Source organism: Phyllobates terribilis, unplaced genomic scaffold (genome assembly GCF_046119375.1).
Source record: "Phyllobates terribilis strain yellow unplaced genomic scaffold, ASM4611937v1 Scaffold_3__8_contigs__length_932513732, whole genome shotgun sequence".
Classification (NCBI taxonomy): Eukaryota; Metazoa; Chordata; class Amphibia; order Anura; family Dendrobatidae; genus Phyllobates; species Phyllobates terribilis.
The window spans coordinates 313,568,318-313,595,322 of NW_027362763.1; the positions used below are offsets into that span (position 1 = coordinate 313,568,318).

The window sequence follows — 27,005 nt, forward strand, 5'->3', positions numbered from 1 at the left end:
CCGCTGCGGGGCAGACCGCTGAGGCTGATGTTGGGTACGCAGCAGAGGGTAGTATAACTCCCCACGGGAGGAGTATCGCCTCAGGGCAGCATGTGTAGATGGTGAGGGTTGTGGTGCATGGGCGCAGCAGAAATGACTCAGAGTCCGTGCAGTGCAGTTCAGGGTCTTTACTGTTGGTAATGAAGAAGGCCCTGCCGGGAGTACTGGCTAACATTGGAGGCCTGGTCAGTCTGTGAGCGAACAAGAGTCCCCCTGGCCAGGTGGAGGTGTAGGCCTTCCCGTCTGTCTGCACTCTTCCTGGCTACCCTGCTGTAGTCGTGTAGTAGCCCACGTCCCTGAGTGTACCGTGTGGTGCTCACCCGTATGGCTGGTGACTTGGGGCCTTTGGTACCTTCCGCTCCTCGATGGCGGTGCTGGTCCCTTGCGTGTGACTGAGCCTCCGGGCTTTCTATGGCCAGAGGACCTGAAATCCCCTGCCAGGTGGTTTCTGCTGCTGGATGTGGATATCCTCACAGCCTCGGACTCCGGTGTCCTGTTCTCTGTTTCTTCGGCCAGGACGAGCTCTGCTAGCTCCAGTCCCTGGCCTTCAGCTACTGTCTCCTAAAGAGCTCCTTGCTGCTCCTCTGTCCCTTCCTCTGGAACTACTCGACTCTACTCACCCCGCCCCAGATCCAGTTTATATAGGGCAGGTTCCTCCCCTCCCTGGACTGGGGCAGGAGGCGTTGCATGCAATAGTGCTCCTGACCAGGAAAACCCATGCTTGCTCTCAGACATGGTATTTCTACCACTGTGGCAACCAGACCCCCTGGGGTGCCACAGTGTCATCTCCTCTTTTATCCTTCATGTGCATAACGTGAATGTGAATAAAAGGAGGTCTTGTGGGAGAAGGGGTGCGGCGTGGATCCCTGCGAAGCGAAAGATACCAAGACACACCAAGTGACCCAGTACAGGTACCAGCCCATCTGGCAACTGCCAGATGGCCAGTTCAGCACTGCTGCTGACCTAAATGACTGTTATTGTGAACAGTTAAGCAAGTTGAAGATGAAGTGATCCCTGAAAGGCCTAAAGTTAAAGATGACACATTTCCTTTGTATTTTAGGCCCAAAAATATATATATATATTGTTATTTAAATATTACAAAAGAGAAATGGGCCGATGCAACAGTTTGGGCACCCTTGGAGATTTGTGTGCTCAGATAGCTTTGACCAAGGTTTCAGACCTTGTTCACTATCATCGTTAGGAAAGGCCAGGTGATGCAAATTTCCCAGCTTTGTGAAAACGCAGCCTTCTCTAACCTTGTGCCAAAAAAACAGCAGCCATGGGTTTTTCTAATCAGCTACCTAGCACTCTGAGAATGGTGGAGGCCCACAAAGTAGAAGAAGGCTATAAGAAGATAGCAAAGTGTTTTCAAGTTGCCCTTTCTGCAGTTTGAAATGTAATTAAGAAATGGCATTTAACAGGAACATGGGAGGTTAAGATCAGGCCTGAAAGACCAAGCAATATTTCAGTGAGAGCTGCTTGTAGGGTTGCTAGAGAAGCAAATCAGAATCCCCGCTTGACTGCAAAAGACCTTCAGAAAGATTTAGCAGACTCTGGAGTTGTGGTACATTGTTCTACTGTTCAGAGGCATCTGCACAAATATGGCATTCATGGAAGAGTCATCAGAAGAAAACCTGCCCTGCATCCGAACCATAAAATTCAGCATCAGAAATATGCAAAAGAGCATCTAAACAAGCCTGATGCATTTTGGAAAAAAGTTCTGTGGACCCATGAGGTTAAAATAGGACTCTGGCCACAATGATCAAACATATGTGTGGAGAAAAAAGGGCACAGAATTTCAGGAAAAGAACATCTCGCCAACCATTAAGCATGGGGGCGGATCATTCATGCTTTACGGTTGTGTTACAGCCAATGGCACAGAGAACATTTCAAGGGTAGAGGGAAGAATGGATTCAATGAAATTTCAACAAATTATTGATGCAAACATAACACCATCTGTAAAAAAAGCTGAAGTTGAAAAGAGGATGGCTTCTACAAATGGATAATGATCCTAAATACGTGTCAAAATCCACAATAGGCTACCTCAAAAGGCTCAAGCTGAAGATTTTCCAATGTTCCACAAAGTCCCCTGATCTGAACATCATTGAAAATCTGTGGCTAGACCTCATAATAGCAGTGCATGCAAGACGACCCAGGAATCTCACAGAACTGGAAGAATTTTCCAAGGAAGAATGGATGAAAATCCCTCAAACAGGAATTGAAAGACTCTTGGCTGGCCACAAAAAGTGTTTACAAGCTGTGATACCTGCAAAAGAGGGTGCTACTAGGTACTAACCATGCAGGGTGCCCAAACTTTTGCATCGGCCCATTTTCCTTTTTGTAGTTTTTGAAATGTAAAAGATGAAAATATGTATATATTTTTGGGGGGGCTAAAATACAAAGGAAATGTGTCATCTCTAACGTTAGGCCTTTTAGATCATTTCATCTTCAACCAAGAGTGCTGAAACTTTTACATGCCACTGTATGTAGATAATAGGGGAATGAACAAATATTCCATATAAACAGGCGTATATTATATTCCCTGTTCTTGATAGATGGGGAATGAACATGAAATATACAGTGCTGGCCAAAAGTATTGGCACCCCTGCAATTCTGTCAGATAATACTCAGTTTCTTCCTGAAAATGATTGCAATCACAAATTCTTTGGTATTATTCTCTTCATTTAATTTGCTTGCAAGAAAAAAACACAAAAGAGAATGAAGCAAAAATCAAATCATTGATCATTTCATACAAAACTCCAAAAAAGGGCCGGTCAAAAGTATTGGCACCCTCAGCCTAATACTTGGTTGCACAACCTTTAGCCAAAATAACTGCGAACAACCGCTTCCAGTAACCATAAATGAGTTTCTTACAATGCTCTGCTGGAATTGTAGATCATTCTTCTTTGGCAAACTGCTCCAGGTCCCTGATATTTGAAGGGTGCCTTCTCCAAACTGCTATTTTGAGATCTCTCCACAGGTGTTCTATGGGATTTAGGTCTGGACTCATTGCTGGCCACCTTAGAAGTCTCCAGTGCTTTCTCTAAAACCATTTTATAGTGCTTTTGGAAGTTTGTTTTGGGTCATTGTTCTGCTGGAAGACCCATGACCTCTGAGGGAGACCCAGCTTTCTCACACTGGGCCCTACATTATGCTGCAAAATTTGTTGGTAGTCTTCAGATTTCATAATGCCATGCACACGGTCAAGCAGTCCAGTGCCAGAGGCAGCAAAGCAACCCCAAAACATCAGGGAACCTCCTCCATGTTTGACTGTAGGGACCGTGTTCTTTTCTTTGAATGCCTCTTTTTTTTCCTGTACACTCTATGTTGATGCTTTTTCCCAAAAAGCTCTACTTTTGTCTCATCTGACCAGAGAACAATCTTCCAAAACATTTTAGGCTTTCTCAGGTAAGTTTTGGCAAACTCCAGCCTGGCTTTTTTATGTCTCGGGGTAAGAAGTGGGGTCTTCCTGGGTATCCTACCATACAGTCCCTTTTCATTCAGATGTTGACGGATAGTACGGGTTGACACTGTTGTACCCACGGACTGCAGGGCAGCTTGAACTTGTTTGGATGTTAGTCGAGGTTCTTTATCCACCATCTGCACAATCTTGCGTTGAAATCTCTCGTCAATTTTTCTTTTCCGTCCACATCTAGGGAGGTTAGCCACAGTGCCATGGGCTTTAAACTTCTTGATGACACTGCGCACGGAAGACACAGGGACATTCAGGTCTTTGGAGTTGGACTTGTAGCCTTGCGATTGCTCATGCTTCCTCACAATTTGGTTTCTCAAGTCCTCAGACAGTTCTTTGGTCTTCTTTCTTTTCTCCATGCTCAATGTGGTACACACAAGGACACAGGACAGAGGTTGAGTCAACTTGGATCCATGTTAACTGGCTGCAAGTGTGATTTAGTTATTGCCAACACCTGTTAGGTGCCACAGGTAAGTTACAGGTGCTGTTAATTACACGAATTAGAGAAGCATCACATGATTTTTCAAAGGGTGCCAATACTTTTGTCCACCCCCTTTTTTAGGTTTGGTGTGGAATTATATCCAATTTGGCTTTAGGACAATTCTTTTTGTGTTTTTTTCATTGAAGATAAATTAAATGAAGAGAATAATACCAAAGAATTTGTGATTGCAATCATTTTCAGGAAGAAACTGAGTATTATCTGACAGAATTGCAGGGGTGCCAATACTTTTGGCCAGCACTGTACAGTGGTGTGAAAAAGTGTTTGTCCCCTTCCTGATTTCTTATTATTTTGCTTATGTGTCACACTTAAATGTTTCAGATCACAAAACAAATTTAAATATTAGACAAAGATAACACAAGTAATCACAAAATGCAGTTTTTAAATTAAGGTCTTTATTGTTAAAGGAAAATGAAATCTAAACCTACAGGGCCCTGTGGGAAAAAGTGATTGCCCCCTAAACCCAATAACTGGTTGGGCCACCCTTAGCAGCAACAACTGCAATCAAGCGTTTGTGATAACTGGCAATGAGTCTTTTTCAACGCTCTGGAGGAATTTTGTCCCACAACAATAATTGTTGTTATTCAGCCACATTGGAGGGTTTCCGAGCATGAACCGCCTTTTTAAGGTCATGCCACAGCATCTCAATCGGATTAAGATCAGGACTTTGACTAGGCCATTTCCAAGTCTTAAGTTTGTTTTTCTTAAGCCATTCAGAGGTGGACTTGCTGGTGTGTTTGGTATCATTGTCCTGCTGCATAACCCAAGGGCACTTCAGCTTGAGGTCACGTAAAGATGGCTGGATATTCTCCTTCAGGATTTTTTGGTAGACAGCAGAATTAATGGTTCCATTTACCACAGCAAGTCTTTCAGGTCCTGAAGCAACAAAACAGCCCCAGACCATCACACTACCACCACATTTTACTGTTGGTATAGTGTTCCTCCCATAATTGTGGAACCTACTGAAACCGACTAAGGGACCTTTTTAAACGCTTAGGAAGCCTTTGCAGGTGTTTTTTAGTAATTATTTTAATTTACTAAGATAATGACTTTTGTGTTTTTCATTGGCTGTAAGCCATAATCATCAACATTAACAGAAATAAACACTTGAAATAGATCACTGTTTGTAATGACTCTATATAATGAGTTTCACTTTTTGTATTGAAGAACTGAAATAAATTAACTTTTTGATGATATTCTAATTTAGTGAGATGCACCCGTATATGTCGCTAGTAGGTAAATTAACACATATCCCATATAAACAGGTGTATATTATATTCCCTGTGCTTCATAGGTTGTGAATGGAATATACAGTGGTGTGAAAAAGTGTTTGCCACCTTCCTGATTGCTTATTCTTTGTATGTTTTTCACACTTCAATGTTTCAGTTCACAAAACAAATTGAAAAGGAATCTGTCACCCCCTGGCACTTATCTGACCTTTAATATGGGCATACAGGTGATAGAAATGTGAATCTACACTTACCTATATGCCTCATATTAGAGGTCTTGTTGGTGTGAAATGTATTTTTATTCATTCTGTTTTCTGATGTGTTCCCATCCCAGGTACCGCAAGAAATCCCACCTACTGTTATAATTAAAATATTTCCCCCCTCCCCTGCACGTCACAGGGCACTGTCACCGCCGGTGGATCCTGCGCACTTCACTTTTACGCAAGGCGCACGTCTTCCTGCCATCTATGTATCATTGTAGAGCAGGGATCTTGTGCGCAGGTGTCGGGAAGAGTTTCTTTTTCCCTTAATAATAAAGACTTTTATTTAAAAACTGTATAAGCATCCTCAATTAAGTTCCAAAGAAATTCAAGCTGTACTGCCGGCTCAGGGTGCATCAGTGTCAGTACAAACTATCCATCGACATTTGAATGAAACTAAATGCTATGGAAGAAGACCCAGGAGGACTCCACTGCTGACAAAAGAGACATAAAAAAGCTAGACTGCAGTTTGCCAAAATTTGCATGAGTAAGCCAAATTCCTTCTGGGAAAGCGACTTGTGGACAGATGAGCCCAATATAGAGCTTTTTGGTAAAGCACATCATATCTACTATTTACTGAAAATGGAATGAGACCTACAAAGAAAACAACATGGTACCTACAGTCAAATATAGTGAAGGTTCAAAGATGTTTTGGGGTGGTCTTACTGCCTCTGGCACTGGGTGCCTTGACTGTGTGCAAGGTATCAGGAAATCCGAACATTACCAATGTATTTTGGATCACAATATACTGCCCAGTGTCAGAAAGCTGGATTTGTGTCCTAGGTCATGGGTCTTCCAGTAGGACAATGACCACAAATATACTTCAAGAAGCACCCAGAAATGGATTGAAACAAAGCTCTGGAGAGTTCTGAAGTGGCCAGCAATTAGTCTGGATCTAAATCCCATTGAACACATGTGGAGAAATCTTAAAATTGCTACTGGTAGAAGGAGCCTTCAAATATGAGAGACCTGGAGCAGTTTGCAAAAGAAAGGTGGTCCAAAATTCCAGAGGTGTGAGAAGCTTGTTGATGGTTATAGGAAGCGATTGATTGCAGTTATGTATCCCAAAGGGTGCAACCAAATATTAAGTTGAGGGTGTCAACAATTTTATCTGGCCCATTTTTGGAGTTTTGTGTGAAATTATGTCAGATTTTTCTTTTTTCCTCAGTTTTTTTTTGTGGAGTTCCAATACTCACAAAGCAAATAAACATGTGTATAACAAAACATGTGTAATTGCAATAATTTTCTGGGATAAATACTTCATTTTGCGGAACAATTTCAAGGGTGCCAACACTTTTGACCATGACTGCATGTGTTAATTTCCATGTAATCTACATGTAATCCATGTTCATTCCCCACCTATCAAGCAGAGGGAATATAATATATACCTGTTTATGTGGGATATGTGTTCATTCCCCTATTATCGAATTATTTTTCATGTTCATTCCCCACCTACATCTGGGCAATAAAAATGAAAAAAGCATATACAAAATGGGAGGAATAGAGCTAAGCAACAGTACATGTGAAAAAGACTTAGGTATACTAATAGATCATAGACTGAACATGAGTCAACAGTGTGATGCAGCAGCAAAAAAGGCAAATACCATTCTGGGATGTATTAACAGAAGCATACAGTCTAGATCACGTGAAGTCATTATCGGACTTTACTCCTCTTTGGTCAGACCTCATCTGGAATACTGCGTCCAGTTTTGTGCACCACATTTTAAAAAAGACCTCGACAAACTGGAGCAAGTTCAGAGAAGAGCGACCAGAATGGTAACCGGTCTGCAAACCATGTCCTATGAGGAACGGTTACAGGATTTGGGAATGTTTAGCTTGCAAAAAAGAAGACTGAGAGGAGACTTAATAGCTATTCTACAAATATCTTAAGAGCTGTCACATTGTAGAAGGATCATCTTTATTCTCATTTGCACAAGGAAAGACTAGAAGCAATGGGATGAAACTGAATGAGAGGAGACAGATTAGATATTAGAAAAAACTTTTTGACAGGGTGATCAATGAGTGGAATAAGCTGCCACGAGAGTGGTGAGTTCCCCTTCAATGGACGTCTTCAAACAGAGGCTGGACAGATATCTGTCTGAGATGATTTAGCGAATCCTGCTTTGAGCAGGGGGTTGGACCAGATGACCCAGGAGGTCCCCTCCAACTCTACCATTCTATGATTCTATGATTAAGTACAGGGAATATAATATATACCTGTTTATATTGGGTATGTGTTAATTCCCCTATTATCTAAATATATTCAATGTTCATTCCCCACCTATGAAGCACAGTCCATAATAATAATAATAATAATAATCTTTATTTTTATATAGCGCTAACATATTCCGCAGCGCTTTACATACATTATCGTCACTGTCCCCATCGGGGCTCACAATCCAGATTCCCTATCAGTATGTCTTTTTTTTAGGGCTAGTTGTCTCATAAATTTTTTTATGCCTATGAATGCCTGGAATTTGTCTAGTTTGGTGGATGGGGCATACTTAAGACCCTTAGCTAGTAAGGTGGTCTCACTGTGTGTTAGTTTATGTCGGCTTAGGTTAAAGATGGATTGGGTATTGATCACTTCCTTTGATTTATTCTTTTTCTTTTGGGCGAGTTTCCCTCCCCTGCAGCCCCTTTTGCGTTTTTTCTTGTGGCCCCCTGAAAAAAATCCACATTGCTAATGTGTTTCCTTACTGAGAGGTGCGAGGAGGTGGTTTCGGGGGGGGGGGGTTTGTGGTGGTCGGGGGGGGGTTCTGGTAGGTGGAGGGGAGTTTCCCTCTGTTGGGGATCGGGGGGTTGGTTGGTTCTCGGGAGCCTCGGTGATGTTTCTTAATGGTACAAACCTGTTTTGGGTCGTTATTGGGGTTTGGATTCCCTGTTACGAGGGCCTTGGGTGGTTCGTGGCTAATCCACAGGTTGGATCACAGGCAGGGGGGGATCCATTATCTGAGGTGGGGTGGGTTGAAAATCTGTCTATTGAAGAGATGGAATTTGTGGGGCTGCCTACCACTTCGTCTAGAATTTCAAAGAAATTGAGTTGTACGCTCTCGCGGCGTTGTTCGGGTAGAGGTTCAGCATCTCTCCCGAGTTTAGTTCTTTTCCTTTGTACTATTTCTAGTTCTTTTTGGTTATCCTGTTTTTTATGCTATTTATGAGGCCCACAATTTCGGGGTGATTTTTGGTGGGGTTTGATTTCGTTGAATAGTGTATTGATTTTGTTTTTGTTTTCTAGGAGTTGTCTCTTTCTTTTAATTATTATGAAGCGGTGTAAAATAATACTTCTTTCTGTATTATTTTTCTCTACTGAGGACTTCGCAAAGTATCAATATCAAGATTTTCTTATAAAAAAATGTATCTATTTATTCTTGAATTGTCCATTAAAAAGAATCAGATTGCAGCAGGTACATACAATAATTAGTTATAAAGTAATTGTCCATTTGTCCATAATTAGCTTAATTGTTGAGATTCACCCATCTTTCCTTGGATCCTGGCTGGTAAATCATGTCTTTGTCCAGCACGTGTCCAGGCCTACATCAGCTGCTTCTCAGCATGAAGATTCTTCTGTGTCTTGTGGGGTGGGCAGAGCAAGAGAGCCCCCCCTTTCTGTACCATGGGCTTTTATAGCCAGTCGTATGGCACACCTGTTCTACATATGGTAGTGAACTAAAAATACACACACAAATAGCGCATGTCAACTAGACACGATGGCTGATGCAATCCATGTGCAGTGTATAGAACTCAAAATTTGAGAATAAAATGAATACCCATAATTTTTAACAAGCGGACTGCTTGTTTGGAGAACTCCTTGAACATAGAATCCCATTCTTCCAGGGTGACTGGGTCCCCGATATCCCCTGATAAGGCTTTTGTAACTACTAGGCCCGAGGGTACGATGTTGAAGTCCAAGTAGTGTTCGAGGGTAGCAACCTCCCAGAGGTCCCTCATTTATGATAATGCTTATGATAACGTTTTATCCAACATTTTAGGATTACATTTTAACTTAATAAAAATTGACCCTTTTATCAACTGAATCTGAGTCCGCCTCACTACCTTAGCGCGAATTATATAACCTAAACTCTTGTTCTATATATCTATTTAATTACTGTAACTAGGTACTGCACTTTACTCCGTGGTATGTGATCCCTTATGACCTCATGCTTATTCTGATTTGAGTTTGCTGGATCACACTAATATAGATGCAGATATATCGGAAGGAGCTCTGCATCCGGAGCGTCACTGTGGAAGGCCTGTATTAGTTGACACGCCCCCTGCTAGCGCGAGGTATGATGAAGGAAATACCGTCTGCGCTTGCGCAGAAGCCGTGCGCTCCACTTGCGGTCCATCGACCGGATCTTGTATTATGTCCGGCGACAGTATGGGCCGCGCATAGGATATTGCGTCATACCCAGAAGCGCGCCACTGGTCTCAGCGTGCAGCATGTGTATAAATTACACTGTGGTTATTTCTGTGAATATGTCAGCCTTCTAATACATCCAAGAGGATGGGGACATAAGTCTGGGCAAATGAACTCCCCTGATAACTAAAGGGAAACGCGTCGGGAGCCCGCCTACTTTATACCACCAATAATAGAGGATCAGATATGTAGACTATATATTGATGGTGCCTCTTTATACTCAAAATATATGGTGGAATGAATCATGTGTGGTTATGTGTTTAGTCTAACCACAACAAACATTGATGGCCTCGAATATCTATTTCTGTTTGGCTGATGTATAATGTACTAAGGTAGCTGGTTCCATATGGCCATATCTAGAGAGTAGACCTTGCATATTGATTTTTGCTTTGCTTGTGTTCTACTATTTGGTTGGAATCATGCTAGTTTTGGTGTGATCTGGTGGTGGAGTATATCTATGTTAAGACTACCGTTTTACCTTCATGAGACAGGCATAATATAGGATCACACGTATATAGGGGTTTGTTTGTGTGCCCCACAATTTTGGGTACAATTTGCCCTGCCTGGTATTTAATTATACCATCTTAGTACTACATGGTATATTTTGTACATGTGGTGCATTTTTGCACTTTTGGGTCTGATTTTAAATAATTTGAATAAAGTTTATTAAGTTTTATCCCTCTGCTATTTATCACTAAATTGATTGGGTACCACACTAGCTTTTCTAAGGTGTGCGCATTTGTATATCTACCATCTTTTCTTCTCCTTTCGTGATTACTTGCAATTGGTACATTATGTCGCATCCTAATTTATTATATAGGTTGTGCATCCTTTTCCCTCAGTTTTTCTAGCTGTCTCAGGAGGTCGGCACATGTCCAATTTGTATCATATGGTTGAATACAATAGTGGAGCAGAGAGCTATCAGCTCCCTGCACCATCACACAGCCTATGCTCTCCGCGCTGTCCAAGGTCTGGTGCACAATGATGTCACTAGATCACGTCTGCAGCGCCCAGCCACACACAGCATAGAATAGAGCAAGCCTGTAGATTCATAGTTATCGGGGGAAAAAGGCTTGTGAGGGTTTTTTAGCCATTGCATTATTCTGAGTGTTGTGAGGTGTACACTGGGGACAGCAATGTACTGAGTGTGAAGGAGCACCTTGGGGCATTATACTATGGGGGCATCATAGTGCCAGGTGGATGCCTTGGGGCAACATACTGTGACGGGTGCAACTTTTTAGGCGATCATGTGTAGGTGCATCATAGTGTGTGTGTTGGGGGTATTATCCTATGGGTAGGAAAGCATAAATGCGCTATCATACTGTACGGAGGGGCCTCATGGGGGTGTCATACTGAGTGTGAAGGAGCACCTTGGGGCATTATACTATGGGGGCATCATAGTGCCAGGTGGATGCCTTGGGGCGACATACTGTGTCGGGGTGCAACTTTTTAGGCCATCATGTATAGGTGCATTATAGTGTGTGTGTTGGGGGTATTATACTATGGGTGGGAATGCATCAATGGGTCATCATACTGTATGGAGGGGCATCGTGGGGGTGTCATACTGGGAAGGTTTTATAACGTGGGAGTGGGGCATATATGGAGGTATTCTATTGTGATAGAACACGAAGTGCCCTCACAACACATGACCTTCTTTTCTTTCTTTCAAAGATGGGACTTATGATGTAAGAATGTGATCTTATAAGAGCAATGGACCTGCAAAATAATCTGGATAAGATGACTGAATGGGTAAACACTTGGTAGCTGAGATTTAATGTAGATAAATGTAGAGTAATGCATCTAGGACGGAGTGATCCTATTGCTACATACACATTAAATAGGAGTATACTCGGGACTACAGAACAGGAGAAGAACTTGGGTGTTCTGGTTACAAGTAAGCTGAGCAGCAGTACTCAATGTCAAGCAGCAGCTGCAAAAGCAAACAAGATTTTAGGGTGTATAAAAAGAGAGATAAAGTCCTGTGATCCCAAAGTATTGTTTCCCCTTTATAAATCACTTGTGAGTAGTGTTGAGCATTCCGATACTGAAATATCGGGTATCGGACGATATTCACGGTATCGGAATTCCGATACTTAATTCCGATACTTTTGCAATATCGTATACCGGAATCGGAAGTTCCCATAATGCAATGAGCCAGTTTCATTTTATTCAGCTAATGAGGATCATAAGAAGTGTGGGCACATCCTGTTAGGCATGTAGGCATGTTAACTAATGGCATGGCTGTGATTGGCTGCTGAAATGATGTCATGATGCACTATAAAAACCGCCGCCGACATTTTGAGCTCACTCTGCTCTGAATTCAGTTAGGGATAGGACGCTGTTGTTCTGAGGGACAGTTTTAGCTACCTATTTGGTCTATTCTGCTTTACCCAAGCTACTTTATAAATCGCTGTGCCTTGCAGCGCTAGTGCACAGTTCTCTGTGCTGTTCACCGCTGTCTGCAAGGTCTCTGTGTGTGAGTGCAGCTCACCCTGTAGTGTGTGCTTCAGCCACGTCTGGTTGTAGTGCACTCAGTGTGTGTCACTGCCTCATACATTGTCCTTTTTTGCTAATTCATAATTTTTCCTGATATCTCCTATTAGTGTGGTGGTTCCATCCGTATTCAGCTAAATTGGTTCCAAACACACTATATAGGAGTAGATATAGAATTTTTTTTTTTGTCTTGCAGCGCTAGTGCACAGTGCTCTGCATCTGCACTGTTCACCGCTGTCTGCAAGGTCTGTGTGTGTGAGTGCAGCTCACGCTGTAGTGTGTGCTTCAGCCAAGTCTGGTTGTAGTGCGCTCAGCGTGCGTCACTGCCTCATACATTGTCCTTTTTTGCTAATTGAACGTTTTTCCTGATTTCTCCTATTAGTGTGGTGGTTCCATCCGTATTCAGCTAAATTGGTTCCAAACACACTATATAGGAATAGATAGAGAATTTTTTTTTTGTCTTGCAGCGCTAGTGCACAGTGCTCTGCATCTGCACTGTTCATGCCTGTCTGCAAGGTCTCTGTGTGTGAGTGCAGCTCACGCTGTAGTGTGTGCTTCAGCCACGTCTGGTTGTAGTGCACTCAGCGTGCGTCACTGCCTCATACATTGTCCTTTTTTGCTATTTGAACATTTTTCCTGATTTCTCCTATTAGTGTGGTGGTTCCATCCGTATTCAGCTACATTGGTTCCAAACACACTATATAGGAGTAGATAGAGGAGACTTTCTGCAGCATTGTGCCCTGCAGCCCCAGCCAGATTAGTATTAGCCTATTTTTTGTAGCCTCATCTATTGCATTGTAGGTTACCTTCCTACATTGTAATAGCTACAAAAAGTTTGTGATACTATCGGTATTACATCTTTGGGCACATCCAGTGTCTTTTTGTGACAAAAAAAACCTAAATAAAGTTCACCAAACACTCCACTTTACAGTTGTGTAGGCCACATTAGCTCATATTAAAGTCTAGTCCACACTTTATAAAATTAGTGTTTCTTATACCTGTTAGCAGCTGTTCAGGAATAATCACACTAAGCCCTTAGTACTTTTCTGCCTATTTTTATCAGTCTACCAAGATGAAGAAGGCAGGGAGTAAGGCATGTGGTCGTGGGCGTGGCCGTGGAGTTTCTGCAGGGAGAGGACGTGAGGATTCTGTGCCTGCAGGGAGAGGACGTGGGGATTCTGTGCAAGCTGCGGGCACCAGTGACTCAGCATCCCCCAGTTTTACCAGGGAACAGTCCTTTATGCGCAGCTTTGTAGGAGCTAGCCATACCCCACTGCTGCGGGAGGACCAAATTGAAGCCGTTGTCGGATGGATGGCAGCTAACGCATCGACTTCAATTAGTTCCAGATCCTCTCAGGTCCTGAGCACTGAAGAGCACCCATCTGTCTCTTCACCTCCTGCCAAATTGCCCAGGCAGTCAGAGAGCCCTGGACAGGAGCCATCTCTACTTCTGTTCTCTGAATCTCTTGGCTTGGAAAGAGGGGGCCAGCCAAGCAGAATTCGAGAATTTGAAGAAGAGGTAGTATGCAGTGATGCGCAACCGTTTTGTCTCTCTGAATCTGAAGAGGCGGGTGGGCCAGTGCCTATGGTCAGCAGCACACCTCAGTACGCATCTGATGATGAGACTCAGGTGCCACTTTCTGGTGCGTACTGTGCTGTCGAGACTACCCAGGAGAAGCAGTTGTTTGAAGAGGGTGGTGTAGATGATGAGGTTCTTGACCCATCATGGCATGAGGGACAGGAAATTGGTGGGAGCAGCTCTGAGGAAGAGATTCCCCGAACGACCCAAAAAGGAGGGAGAGGGAGGGGGCAGACTTGGTTGCCTGTAGCCTCCACTTCGGCACCCATTAGGAGCATGGCTCTTCCAAAATCCAAAGCGGGCGCTCCCAAGACTTGCAGTGCCTGGTCCTTTTTTGACACAGTTGCAGATGACATTTGCTTTGTCAAATGCAAGCTGTGTAATCAGAAGGTGAAAACAGGGAAAAGTGTCAGCAACCTCAATACCACAAATATGTGGAAACATGTGCGGACCAAGCACTTGGTGGAGTTACAAAAACACACTGAAGACCTAGGCCAACCTACAGCGCCACCTACCACCTCTTCAGCTCGTGTTGTAGCCTCTTCCTCCAGCTCACACACAGCTGGTTCGGCTTCCTCACAGGATCGCCATGGAAGAATCTCTGGCACTGTTGTACAGAGACACAGTGTAATTCCACCCACAGCACCACTTTCCCTGTCATCCTCACACTCCCAGGCCAATCTACAGCCATCGTTAGCGCAGGCATGGGAGAAAAGGCGCCCATACTCGGCAAACCACCCCCGAGCACAGGCTCTGAATGCTGGCATTGCTAAACTACTGGCCCTTGAAATGCTATCATTCAGGCTGGTGGAGACTGACACCTTCCGTAACTTTATGGCATTGGCAGTCCCACAATACAACGTGCCCAGCCGCTTTCATTTCAGCAGGCAAGCCGTCCCTGCCCTGCAGCAGCATGTGGAGGGAAAAATTAAACATGCGCTACAAAACGCCGTCAGTAGCAAGGTCCACCTGACCACCGATGCGTGGACCAGTAAGCATGGACAGGGACAATACCTTTCCCTCACTGCCCATTGGGTAAATGTTGTGGAGCCGGGTACAGATCTTGAGAGTGGCGCTGTAAGTGTTCTGCCAACTCCAAGGATTGCAGGAATCCAGTCTGTACACATTGACTCCTCCTCATACTCCAGTTCCTCTGAATCAGTGCTGCAGGAGCCGTCACGGTCTACCTCCACATCAACCCGTGAACGGTTCGATATGAGCACAGCCGTGGCCAAACGTCAACAGGCCGTATTAAAATTAATTTCTTTGGGGAATCGAAGCCACACAGCGCAGGAGCTCTGGAATGCCATCAAGCAGCAGAGCGACGTGTGGTTTGTGCCAGCGAATCTCCAGCCAGGCATGGTAGTGTGTGACAATGGCCGAAATCTGGTGGCAGCTCTGGGCCTAGGCAACCTCACTCACATCCCATGTCTGGCACATGTGCTCAACTTGGTCGTGCAGAGTTTTTTGAGGGACTATCCGGATCTTGATGCACTGCTTCACAAGGTCCGCATAGAGTGCGCTCACTTGCGGCGTTCCAGCAACGCAAGATCGCGCATGGCAGCTCTGCAGCGCCGATTATGTCTTCCGGAACATCGCATCATATGTGACCTACCCACCAGGTGGAATTCAACGTTACATATGTTGGAGAGGTTGTGTGAGCAGCAGGCAGCAGTAATGGAGTACCAGCTGCAGCAGGCGCAAACAAGTCGCAGTGCGCGCCGTTCACACTTCACCACCACTGAGTGGGCCTCTATGAAGGACATTTGCCACATTTTGCGTGCCTTCGATTATTCCACGCGGATGGCGAGTGCAGATGATGCACTAGTCAGCATGACTATCCCCCTTATCTGCCTGCTTGAAAAAACACTGCAAGCACTAAGGGACGAGGTTTTGGAAGAGGTGGAGGATAATGAGTCACAAATGCCATCTGCTTCTGTACAGTCTGCGCAACGTGGTTCCTCACAAAGGCCTAGGCAGGGGACACTTTGTGAGGAGGATGAGGAGGAGTCAATGGAGGAGGAAGACATCTGTCCTGAGGAGGGAGGTACACAATGCTCTAGTAGTTAGTATCTAGAGCGAGGGTGGGGTGATGCAGAGCAGGCAGAGATCACGCCTCAAGCAGAGGACAGCGTTTGTTGGCCAGTTGGCAGTCTGCAGCACATGGTTGATTTCATGCTGCAGTGCCTGAGAAACGACCGCCGCATCGCCCACATTCTCAACACGGCTGATTATTGGGTGTCCACCCTCCTAGATCCTCGCTACCGGGACAACTTACAAAGCCTCATAACACCGTTGAACCGGGAGCGTAAAATGCGGGAGTACCAAGACGCACTGGTGCATTCCATCATGTTCTCCATTACAACCAAGAGCAGTGCTTCTAGTGCTTTACAAAGCAGCTCAGTGCGTCGAGGCAGTGGAGGAAGCTCTGCACAAAGAGGGAGCAGAAGCAGCGCCTCAGCACAAGGCAAGACCAGTATGGCCCAAATGTGGCAAAGTTTTGTGTCCCCGCCACCACAAATGTCTGCACCTTCACAGACGGCTCCAGTCAGCAGGAGGCAACGTTTCCGTCAGATGGTGACAGACTACATGTCTTGCCCTCTCAGTGTACTCCCAGACGGCTCTTCTCCCTTCAAGTTTTGGGTCTGTAAGCTGGATACATGGCCAGAGCTTAGCCAGTATGCATTGGAGGTGCTAGCTTGCCCTGCTGCTAGTGTATTATCGTAACGTGTCTTTAGTGCCGCAGGTGGTGTACTAACAGACCGTCGCATGCGACTATCCTCCGATAACGTTGACCGGCTTACTTTTCTCAAAATGAACAAGGCCTGGATCTCGCATGAAATTGCCAGTCCTCTTCCAGAATAAATAATTGGTTGGCAACAGTATCCAGGTCTCCTGTTGTGTTCATGTTTCTACCACCTGAACTGTAATCCCTGACCTCCAATACCGCTAGTTGCTTCTCAGAAGTGCCGTCTGCACAGTCAACGCTTGCTCCAGTGTTATTGGGGTTCAGTAACGTCAGCTGATCCCCAGCTGTGTGTCCGGCAAATTCTCCTGCTTTGTCCACATCCACTGTACTACTGATTTAAAACTTACTCCAATTACACCTCTGGCTCCTCTGTTTTTAGTATTTACCCTGGGCTCCAATACCGCTAGTTGCTGCTCAGAAGTGCCGTCTGCACAGTCAACGCTTGCTCCAGTGTTATTGGGGTTCAGTAACGTCAGCTGTTCACCTGCTGTGTGTCCGGCAAATTCTCCTGCTTTGTCCACATTCACACTACTACAGATTTTAAAGTTGCTCCAATTACGCCTCTGGCTCCACTCTGTTTTTAGTATTTACCCTGGGTTCCAGCACCGCCAGCTATTTCCCAGCAGTGTCTTTGGCACGGGTACTCCCTCCTGCTCAGCCTGGTTCCAGCACGCCAGCTGTTTCCGGGTAGTGTCAACGTCACATTGCCTCCAATGCGTTGTCCTGTCGTGTTGCGGTCGGGTTAGCCGACTCTATGGTGCCTGCAGTTTAGGTGACTCCTATGTGGGCTGCGGGATCTGGCAATGAAGGCTGGTTCCATAGTGCCAATAGGACAAGCACCCCCTGTAGGACTGTGGGTTTCGGTAACTGCGGCCGGCTCGCGGCCTTGCAACTTTTTTTTTCATGGGTACCTTCTGTTACCCATCCGAGTTCCAGTACTGTCAGCTGGTTCTCGGCAGTTCCTTTGGCTTAGGTGCCTCCTTCTCGGTATCCAAGTTCCACCAACGTCTGCTGGTCCTTAGTAGTGCTTTCTGGCACAGGTACCTCCTGCTTAGTAACCGAGTTCCAGTACCGTCAGCTGGTCCTCGGTAGTTCCATTGGCTCTTGTACCTTCTGCTACCCATCCGGGTTCCAGTACCGTCAGCTGGTTCTCGGCAGTGTCTTTGGCTTAGGTGCCTCCTTCGCGGTATCCAAGTTCCACCAACGTCTGCTGGTCCTTGGTAGTGCTTTCTGGCACAGGTACCTCCTGCTTAGTAACCGAGTTCCAGTACCGTCAGCTAGTCTTCGGTAGTTCCATTGGCTCTTGTACCTTCTGCTACCCATCCGGGTTCCAGTACCATCAGCTGGTTCTCGGCAGTTGCTCAGCCTTCTTGTACCTTCTGCTACATTTCCAAGTTCAAGCTTTTTGAAATGGTTCTTGGTAATCACTCTGAATCAACCTGACGAAGACAAGGACACCGAAGACGACGACCCTGAAGACGAGGACCCTGAAGACCACCCTGAAGATGACGACAACCCTGAAGACGACGACCCTGAACATGAGGACCCTGAAGACCACCCCGAAGAAGACGAGGACCCCGAAGACGACGACCCTGAACACGAGGACCCTGAAGACCACCCCGAAGAAGACGACGACCCTGAACACGAGGACCCTGAAGACCACCCCGAAGAAGACGAGGACCCAAAGACGACGACCCTGAAGACCACCCCGAAGAAGACCAAGAAGATGACCCTGAAGAAGTTGACCAAGAGGACAAAGAACAAGAAGACAACCACCAAGATACAGAAGAACAAGAGACAGAAAACCAAGAAGCAGAAGTACAAGAAGCTGCAGAACAAAAAGCGGAAGAACATTAAGCATAAGACTAAAAATCAGAGCAAAAGATATTATCTAAATTATAAGCAGAAGATGACTAAACAGTGTATGGGGGTGAGTCCGTTCCTCCTCGTGGTGCCCCTGGAAAAGACCTGCTGCTGCAGGCCAAACTGAACACAGACAAATCCTGTTGTAAATCTTTTTTTTTATATATATATATATATTTTTTTAATTTTAGCTGCCAATAATGGGTTAATTCTCCTCTGGGCTGTGGTCCAACACCTGAAGCAATCACCAAGAAGTGTGTTTTATTTAACTTCAGCTAGTAGGCTTAGTTCTCACATTATTCCATGAATAAGGTTTAGCCGAAACGCGTTGGAATGTGCTGTACCTAAGAGCCGCTATATTGCTCATTCTGTAACTCATCCTTGGCTTTTACAATTTGAAATTAAAAGTGACGTTTTAACAAGATATATACAACCCTGGTCCTGCTGGAGACATCTTTGCTTGCTTTCTCATTACTTGAACCTTGGTAGCCCATGACCTGGGCGTCTCCGCTGCAAGACTTCGTTGGGACTGGATGAGTCTGGCTATTACATGGTGAGCTGACATACGTTTTCCCTTTCCCTTTCCCCTTGTTTTTTCATTATGTAATAAATAGACCTCACATGTAAACACGAGTGCAGGTGAAATAGAAAGTAACTCCCTAAAATCATTATCATCCCTTCTTTAATTCGTAATGTTAAAGTTGAAAAGAAAACCCCAAATGTCATTTTTTTATTGTAGATTTTGAACTTCTGCACCCAGTACACACAGTGGGCGCATTACTCAACTGCCTAAAGTACAATTTAACCCCTTAATGACGTGACTAATTTTAACTTTAAGAAACAGTTACTTTCATAAAGAGAAGAATAAACTGGATCAGAGTTATATTAAGACCACGGCCCCACTATCAGTATTTGGTCAGTATTCGGTCAGTATTTTCTCTCAGGAGTGAAAGCCAAAACCAGGTGAGGAACAATCAGAGAAAAGGTATAATAGAAACTAGTCACCAATTCTGCATTTATCACCCACTCCTGGTTTTATCACCCACTTCTCAGAAAAAATACTGATTGAATAGTGACCTAATACTGATAGTGGGACCGTGGCCTAAGAAAGAAAAACTAAGGCTCTGATACATTGCAATTTATCCCAGAATTCTGGTTAAATTACTTTGATAAATTTGGGTCTTAGACTGTGTCACAAATTAAAGGGTCCAGTAAAAAAACACATTACTTAACCCTCCATCATCCTGAGCTGATAAAAGAAGCTGCAGGAAAAGGAAGCTGCCATTAGATAGTGGCTCCCCTGCAGTCACACTACACCCTGAGTGGTGCGATCTCTCCGATATGTCACCTTTGTCGGATCATTGTCGCTCTGAGGTCACCGTCATACATTTGCTGCTGTGAAATCTTTGTCACTACTTTTCTTTTTCAACAGAAGGTTCCAAAATATCGCGACTCCAAGACCGTTCAGGACATCTGTCTACGAAAACAGTATGGAGGGTTCATCCTTTGAAACCATCCCGTACGTATGTTATTTCTGACAATATAATACTATATGACCAGCCTAATGTGACATGGAGAAAGTAGTGCTGTTGCAGAGTGTGACATGCAGAAGTAGTGCTGTTGCTTTAAAAGCATTCAGCCACTATTAGAAGTAACACAAGCACATGAGACAGGAAGTGTTGTGCTCCAGAAGCATCCAGCAAGTAGAAGGATTAACACAGTCACAGGAGAAGGGGAGTGTTTTAGTAGAGCTCCAGGGGGATTGTGGGGAAGTTGTTTACTTTATGGCTGGAGCCGAAGAGAAAGGTGGTGTGTGTGTTCTGTATCTCACAGAAGCGCCCCTGCAAGTGAAAAGGGTTCAAGTCAGGAGTGAAGCTAAGCACCGGTCAGGTAGAGTTCCTGAACTAGCAGCGCAGAGTATTGTCAGGCAGAAAGATAAGGACTGGAAGAAATGGTGTCACAGGGATCATCTCCCTCAGCAACCCCCCTCCTCCATCTCACTGTGTTGTAAAGAATGCTGTGTTCATTAATGTGCCTTTGCATTAGAATTGTGCTTTCCTGTTCTACTGGGAAGACTGTGAACTGCTGTGCTGCAAAGGAAACTGTACTATTTGTCACTGGAACCTGTTGCTCATAAGACTTAACTTGCACTGGCTGTGCGGCTTCTTATTAAATGCTTCTGTTCTACCGTTTATGAGGACTTTTGTCAAGTGTGTCTGGTCAGCAAGTTAAACAACCTACGTGTCTGTGCCTGAGGGTCAATACCCCTGTGTGCCTGAGTAACGGTTCCCCCAGGATTCCAAAGAATTCATGTAACCTGTCTCGCCCCTATCTGAACCTAGTGGCGTGCGTGCAACACTAATATATTATACAAGGTTGTGTTTTCACTTGACCCCCTGGTGGAGTACAGTACTTGTAGTGATCCTGCTATTTATTGCTTGCACCCGCTGGTCCGGTGCTTTCTATTATTCCCTAGTTATTCAGTAGTTGTTTTACCACCACAAACAATCCACCCGCCTGACTAGTGGGTCAGCTTAATAATGGCATACCTGGTTTCTTAGGGATTTATATTAAAGGGTCTGCATTGTAAAAAACACTTCCAGCTGTGGGTATAGATGTCAGGGATATAGCATTCACATGGAATATATACTCTTCTACATCAATCTTTTACATTCCTTTATCCCAGGGGTGGACAGTTACATTTCCAAAGGGTCCACATGAGAAACCGTTCACTGATGTGGAGGGTTAAACTAATAGGCTGAAATTAATTCTGCTTATTACTATTATTTAGGGTCAGCGTTACGGGTGTCAACATCTGCAGCCACTCCATGGCGTAGTTGCCAACATCATTTATTCTCATCCCTTCCATAACCCATACCAGTCACATTTATGTGGTTTTCCAATATCGATATCATTTTTTGATAGGTATGATATTTTGATCACTTACAACATTTTTTTTACAGTGTCACGTCAAACAAAAAGACGCAATTTTGTCATTTTGAATTTTTTTTGTTTATGGTCTTTACCAAACGGGTTAATTATTTTTATGCTTTGATTGGACATTTATGAAAGCAGCAATACCACAGATGTATTTTTTTATTATCTTTATTGTAAAATAGGAGATAAAGGGGGTGATTCAAACTTTTACGCTTTATTTCATATTTGTTAAAACTTTTTACTGTATTTGTTAGCCCACTTAGAGGAGTTGAACATGCCATAGTCTGATCACTTGTACTATACTGTACACAGTAATACCACAGTAAAAATCACACTTTCCTTTGAAGCCCAACCTCTGAGCACGGAGGCCTTCATTGGCGCCCTACAGGGGCGCTGATGGGCGCATATGACGTGCCACCATGCCGGCTCGCTATTAATGCTGCTGTCAGAGTCTGACAGCAGCATTTAATAGGTGTATAGTCTCGGCTGTTAGAGGTAGGTTCTGGCTGTGTGTTACAGCCATTATATGCCGGGTATGGGGCGGGCTCACCCCTACATCGGCTGCTGACTTGCACTGTACATTTATAGTGGATGTCGGTAAAGTGTTAATCGATGGAAGTTTTATTCACTTGAATGGTGCGAGCTGCAGTACCCGGCACTTCCATTGATATGGACGGTGACCAATGACAAGACAGACTATATACTGTGCTACTTGTCCACTGTACCAGGAGTTCAGGAGATCCGCTTACGTTTCATGGGTCTTCTGGACATATTTGTAGAGTAAGTGAGTGCACTCAATATCCGGGGATCTGGAAATGGAGGAGGTTTTTCTTAGCACTCATGTTGCTGTAATATGCTGCCTCTAGCTTTAAGATTTAAATTTCCAGTATTCAAAATTTTTACTAACTCATTACTAGCTAGTATAATTCATGGCAGTCAATATAGACTTCGATGTCTTCGATAGTTTTCGATGTCTTCTGTTCTTTGTCGGTGTTTGGGCATTTAAAACATTATTCCCCCAACAGCAATGTTTTACACCAAGCTCCAAATCTGTATAATTACAGTAAATATACACACCAACTTAACAGGAGATTTCTTTTTCACCCTTCTTTACGTTTTTTTTTAATCTCCTTCAGCCCCTCTATGTTTTGAGCTTAAAGGGGTATTCCCATCTCCAAGATCCTATCCCAATATGTAGTAGGTGTAATAATAATAATAATAATAATATTACCAAATACCTCCAATTAGAAATGTAGTATAGTATTTTTGATTCTCTATGTCACTTACCTCATGTGCAGGCAATACAAGACCTTAGGTATCCACGGTTACGACCACTAGCAGCTAGCTAACTGTCACTTTATCAGTGGACGTAACCATGGATACCTAAGGTCCTGTGATGCCTGCACATGAGGAAAGAGACATAGAGAATCAAAAATACTATACCACATTTCTAATTGTAGGTATTTGCTAATATTATTATTATTATTACACCTACTACATATTGGGATAGGATCTTGGAGATGGGAATACCCCTTTAACAGAGCTGAACGGACTGTCCTACTCTTCCAACATTTAATTTCCCAGAGGTACATGGCTTCTCCTTGGTGCTTCAGGCCAGATCACTGTGCATACTCGGCCAAACTACCTATGGAAAAATAAAGAGCCAACACTGTGCATGCTCGACTGTTAGCACTGGAGCCATGAGATGGCAACATGAGGGGGAATTTACCAAAATGGGAAGATTTAAATATGAGCTACATTGGCATATGTTACACGCACGCCGCTAGGTTCAAATAGGGCGAGACGGGTTTCATTAATTCTTTGGAATCATGGGGGAACGTTACCCAGGGCAACCATAGGCTGCACCTTCTCTCAAGCACAACATTATAGATTCAATTGCTGATAGACACATCTGACAAGAGTCTTTTTCAACAGTTTATCAGTGGAATTTAATTTGAAGCACGGCCAGTGCAATTCAGGGATATTACAGCAACAATCTTCATTACAGTACAGTCTGAATCTCTTGAGCAACCGGCTCCAGTAACAATACAGTAGTTTCTTCACAAGGTACAGTATTACAGTCTATTCAGTAGCATAATTCATAATCTAATAAATTAGATCTCTTAGCAGCACATTTCTATGCATACATAACCACAGGCTTTTCCTTCACAAGGACACAATAGTACATAGCATTCTTTATCCTGCATGGAGATGGAGGGGGGGAGGAGGTTTGATGAGGGAGATGATCCCTGTGACACAATTCCTTAAAGTCCTTACCTTCCTGCCGGATAATACTCTGCACTATTAGTTCAGGGAGTTTATCTGACCTGTGTTTACTTTCTCTCCTCATCTGAATCCTATTCAGTTGCCTTCTGTCAGATCCAGATAACACACCACCACCTTTCTCTTCAGCTTCAGCCAGACTACAATAACAAGTTCCCCATAGTCCCCCTGGGGCTCTGCTAAAACACTCCCTGTCTCTTGTGACTGTGTTAACCCCTCTAGTTGCTGGATGCTTCTGAAGCACAACACTTCCTGTCTCCTGTGCTTGTGTTATTTGTCACAGTTGCTGGATGCTTTGGAAGCAACATCACTACTTGTGCATGTCCCACACACACAAATAAATATGGTCTTAATTTTGTACATACATATTATGATTTTGGGAGTACCCTTATAAGTGAACAGTTATTAAAACATAGCTATTTTTACAGTGTACGTAATTGCCAATGACTACATAATTTTAAAGCATTTCCTTAATTTTTTTCTGCAAAAGCGTGCACCATTAAGCCATCACATGCAGGAATCGTTTCAGCATTAAATGACACCCTGTAGTTACAGCAAATTATGTAGTAAATAATTTAATCATTAATATCCAGGATGGTTAGATGTTAAGAAAGAAAAATATTGCTCATCTGTCACGTAAAGTGGTTGTTTTGTCACATCACAAGATAATGATTACCTATGCTTAGTATAGGTCATCAATATCAGATTAGTGAGGGTCCAACACCTCCCTGTTCAGCTATTATAAGCTCTGGCTGAATATAAAGATATTGAATAGTGTTCCAATATGTAGTGAATGTATAGCGGTCATCACCAGACAATGCATATCTTGCCCTAGAACAGCACATAACAGCTGATTTTTGGGGATAGATCCTGGGGGATACCTCATGAATATCTTGATTGGATTGCACTTTAACATTATTTGCTATATCTCCACTCCATATAGCACAGAAACTTCCGTCTATCAACAATGACCACCACTGCCTAATACCATCTGGCATCAAGAACCACCAGCAGCCAATTCCACCCGGCAAAAATCACCAGCAGCCAATTTCACCCGGCGACAACCACCAGCAGCCAATTTCACCCGGCGACAACCACCAGCAGCCAATTTCACCCGGCGACAACCACCAGCAGCCAATTCCACCCGGCGATGACTACCAGCAACCAATTCCACCCGACAACGACCACCAGCAACCAATTCCACCCGACAACGACCACCAGCAGCCAATTCCACCCAGCGACAACCACCAGCAGCCAATTCCACCTTCCAAAAATCACCAGCAGCCAATTCCACCTGGCAACCACAACCAGCAGCCAATTCCACCCGGCGACAACTACCAGCAGCCAATTCCACCCGGCGACAACTACAAGCAGCTAATTCCACCTGGCGACAACCACCAGCAGCCAATTCCACCCAGCAAAAATCACAAGCAGCCAATTCCACCCGGCAACCACCACCAGTAGCCCATTCCACACGGCAACCACCACCAGCAGTCCATTCCACCCAGCGAAAATCACCAGCAGCCAATTCCACCCGGCGACCACCACCAGCAGCCAATTCCACCTGGCGAAAATCACCAGCAGCCAATTCCACCCGGCGACAACTACAAGCAGCCAATTCCACCCAGCAACAACCACCAGCAGCCAATTCCACCCGGCAAAAATCACCGGCAGCCAATTCCACCCGGCGACAACCACCAGCAGCCAATTCCACTTGGCGACAACCACCAGCAGCCAATTCTACCCTGCAACAACCACCAGCAGCCAAAATCACCCAGCGACAACCACCAGCAGCCAATTCCACCCAGCGAAAATCACAAGCAGCCAATTCCACCCGGCAACCACCACCAGCAGCCAATTCCACCCGGCAAACACCACCAGCAGCCCATTCCACCCAGCGACCACCACCAGCAGCCAAATCCACCCAGCGAAAATCACCAGCACCCAATTCCACCCGGCGACCACCACCAGCAGCCAATTCCACCCGGTGAAAATCACCAGCAGCCAATTCCACCCGGCAACCAACACTAGCAGCCAATTCCACCCAGCAACAACCACCAGCAGCCAATTCCACCCGGCAAAAATCACCGGCAGCCAATTCCACCCGGCGACAACCACCAGCAGCCAATTCCACTTGGCGACAACCACCAGCAGCCAATTCTACCCTGCAACAACCACCAGCAGCCAAATTCACCCAGCGACAACCACCAGCAGCCAATTCCACCCAGCGAAAATCACAAGCAGCCAATTCCACCCGGCAACCACCACCAGCAGCCAATTCCACCCGGCAAACACCACCAGCAGCCCATTCCACCCAGCGACCACCACCAGCAGCCAAATCCACCCAGCGAAAATCACCAGCACCCAATTCCACCCGGCGACCACCACCAGCAGCCAATTCCACCCGGTGAAAATCACCAGCAGCCAATTCCACCCGGCAACCAACACTAGCAGCCAATTCCACCCAGCAACAACCACCAGCAGCCAATTCCACCCGGCAAAAATCACCAGCAGCCAATTTCACCCGGCGACAACCACCAGCAGCCAATTCCACTTGGCGACAACCACCAGCAGCCAATTCCACCCTGCAACAACCACCAGCAGCCAATTCCACCCAGCAACAACCACCACCAGCCAATTGTACCTGGCGTCCACCACCAGCAGCCAATTCCACCCGACGACCAGCAGCAGCCAATTCCACCTGGCGACAACCAACAGCAGCCAATACCAACTGGCGACAACCACCCCCCAGCCAATACCACCTGGCCACAATCACCCCCAGACAATACCACCTGGCGACAACCACCACCAGCCTATACCACCTGGTGACAACCACCAACAGGCAATACCACCTGCGACAAACATCACAAAATTCCATCTGGCACCAATTTAAAGAGGTTGTACAACAATAAAATCCAAATTTTAAGATTATCTGTTCTCTGTTGTAATTTCTAACAACCCTATAAAGTTTGTTTTTGGTTTTTAACTTTCGTTCTTCCTGAATTTCACTTCATTGCCTGCACCCAGTTTGTTTAGATCCTGCTCTCCAAACTAGCCAATTCCCTATGCTTTTTTCTTCTAAACTCACAGCCAGAGCTAGCACTGCTCGGCCTAAGTGTCCAACACTGCCCTCTGCCCACCTTATACTCAATCATTGGCTGGCAGTATCTGTCCCAGCACTG

At 44.8% G+C, this 27,005-nt stretch overlaps 1 protein-coding gene across 1 annotated transcript; it reads left to right on the top strand.

The window, feature by feature from the left end:
• The first annotated feature begins 1,869 nt into the window (after positions 1-1,869).
• LOC141257837 (uncharacterized) lies at positions 1,870-26,754 on the top strand. The gene is made up of 4 exons (XM_073672850.1): positions 1,870-1,934; positions 18,142-19,156; positions 20,036-20,122; positions 24,767-26,754. Exons 1-2 carry the CDS (start codon positions 1,870-1,872, stop codon positions 18,728-18,730), a joined length of 654 nt encoding a protein of 217 aa, XP_073528951.1. The 3' UTR covers positions 18,731-19,156; positions 20,036-20,122; positions 24,767-26,754.
• The last annotated feature ends 251 nt before the right edge of the window (positions 26,755-27,005 follow it).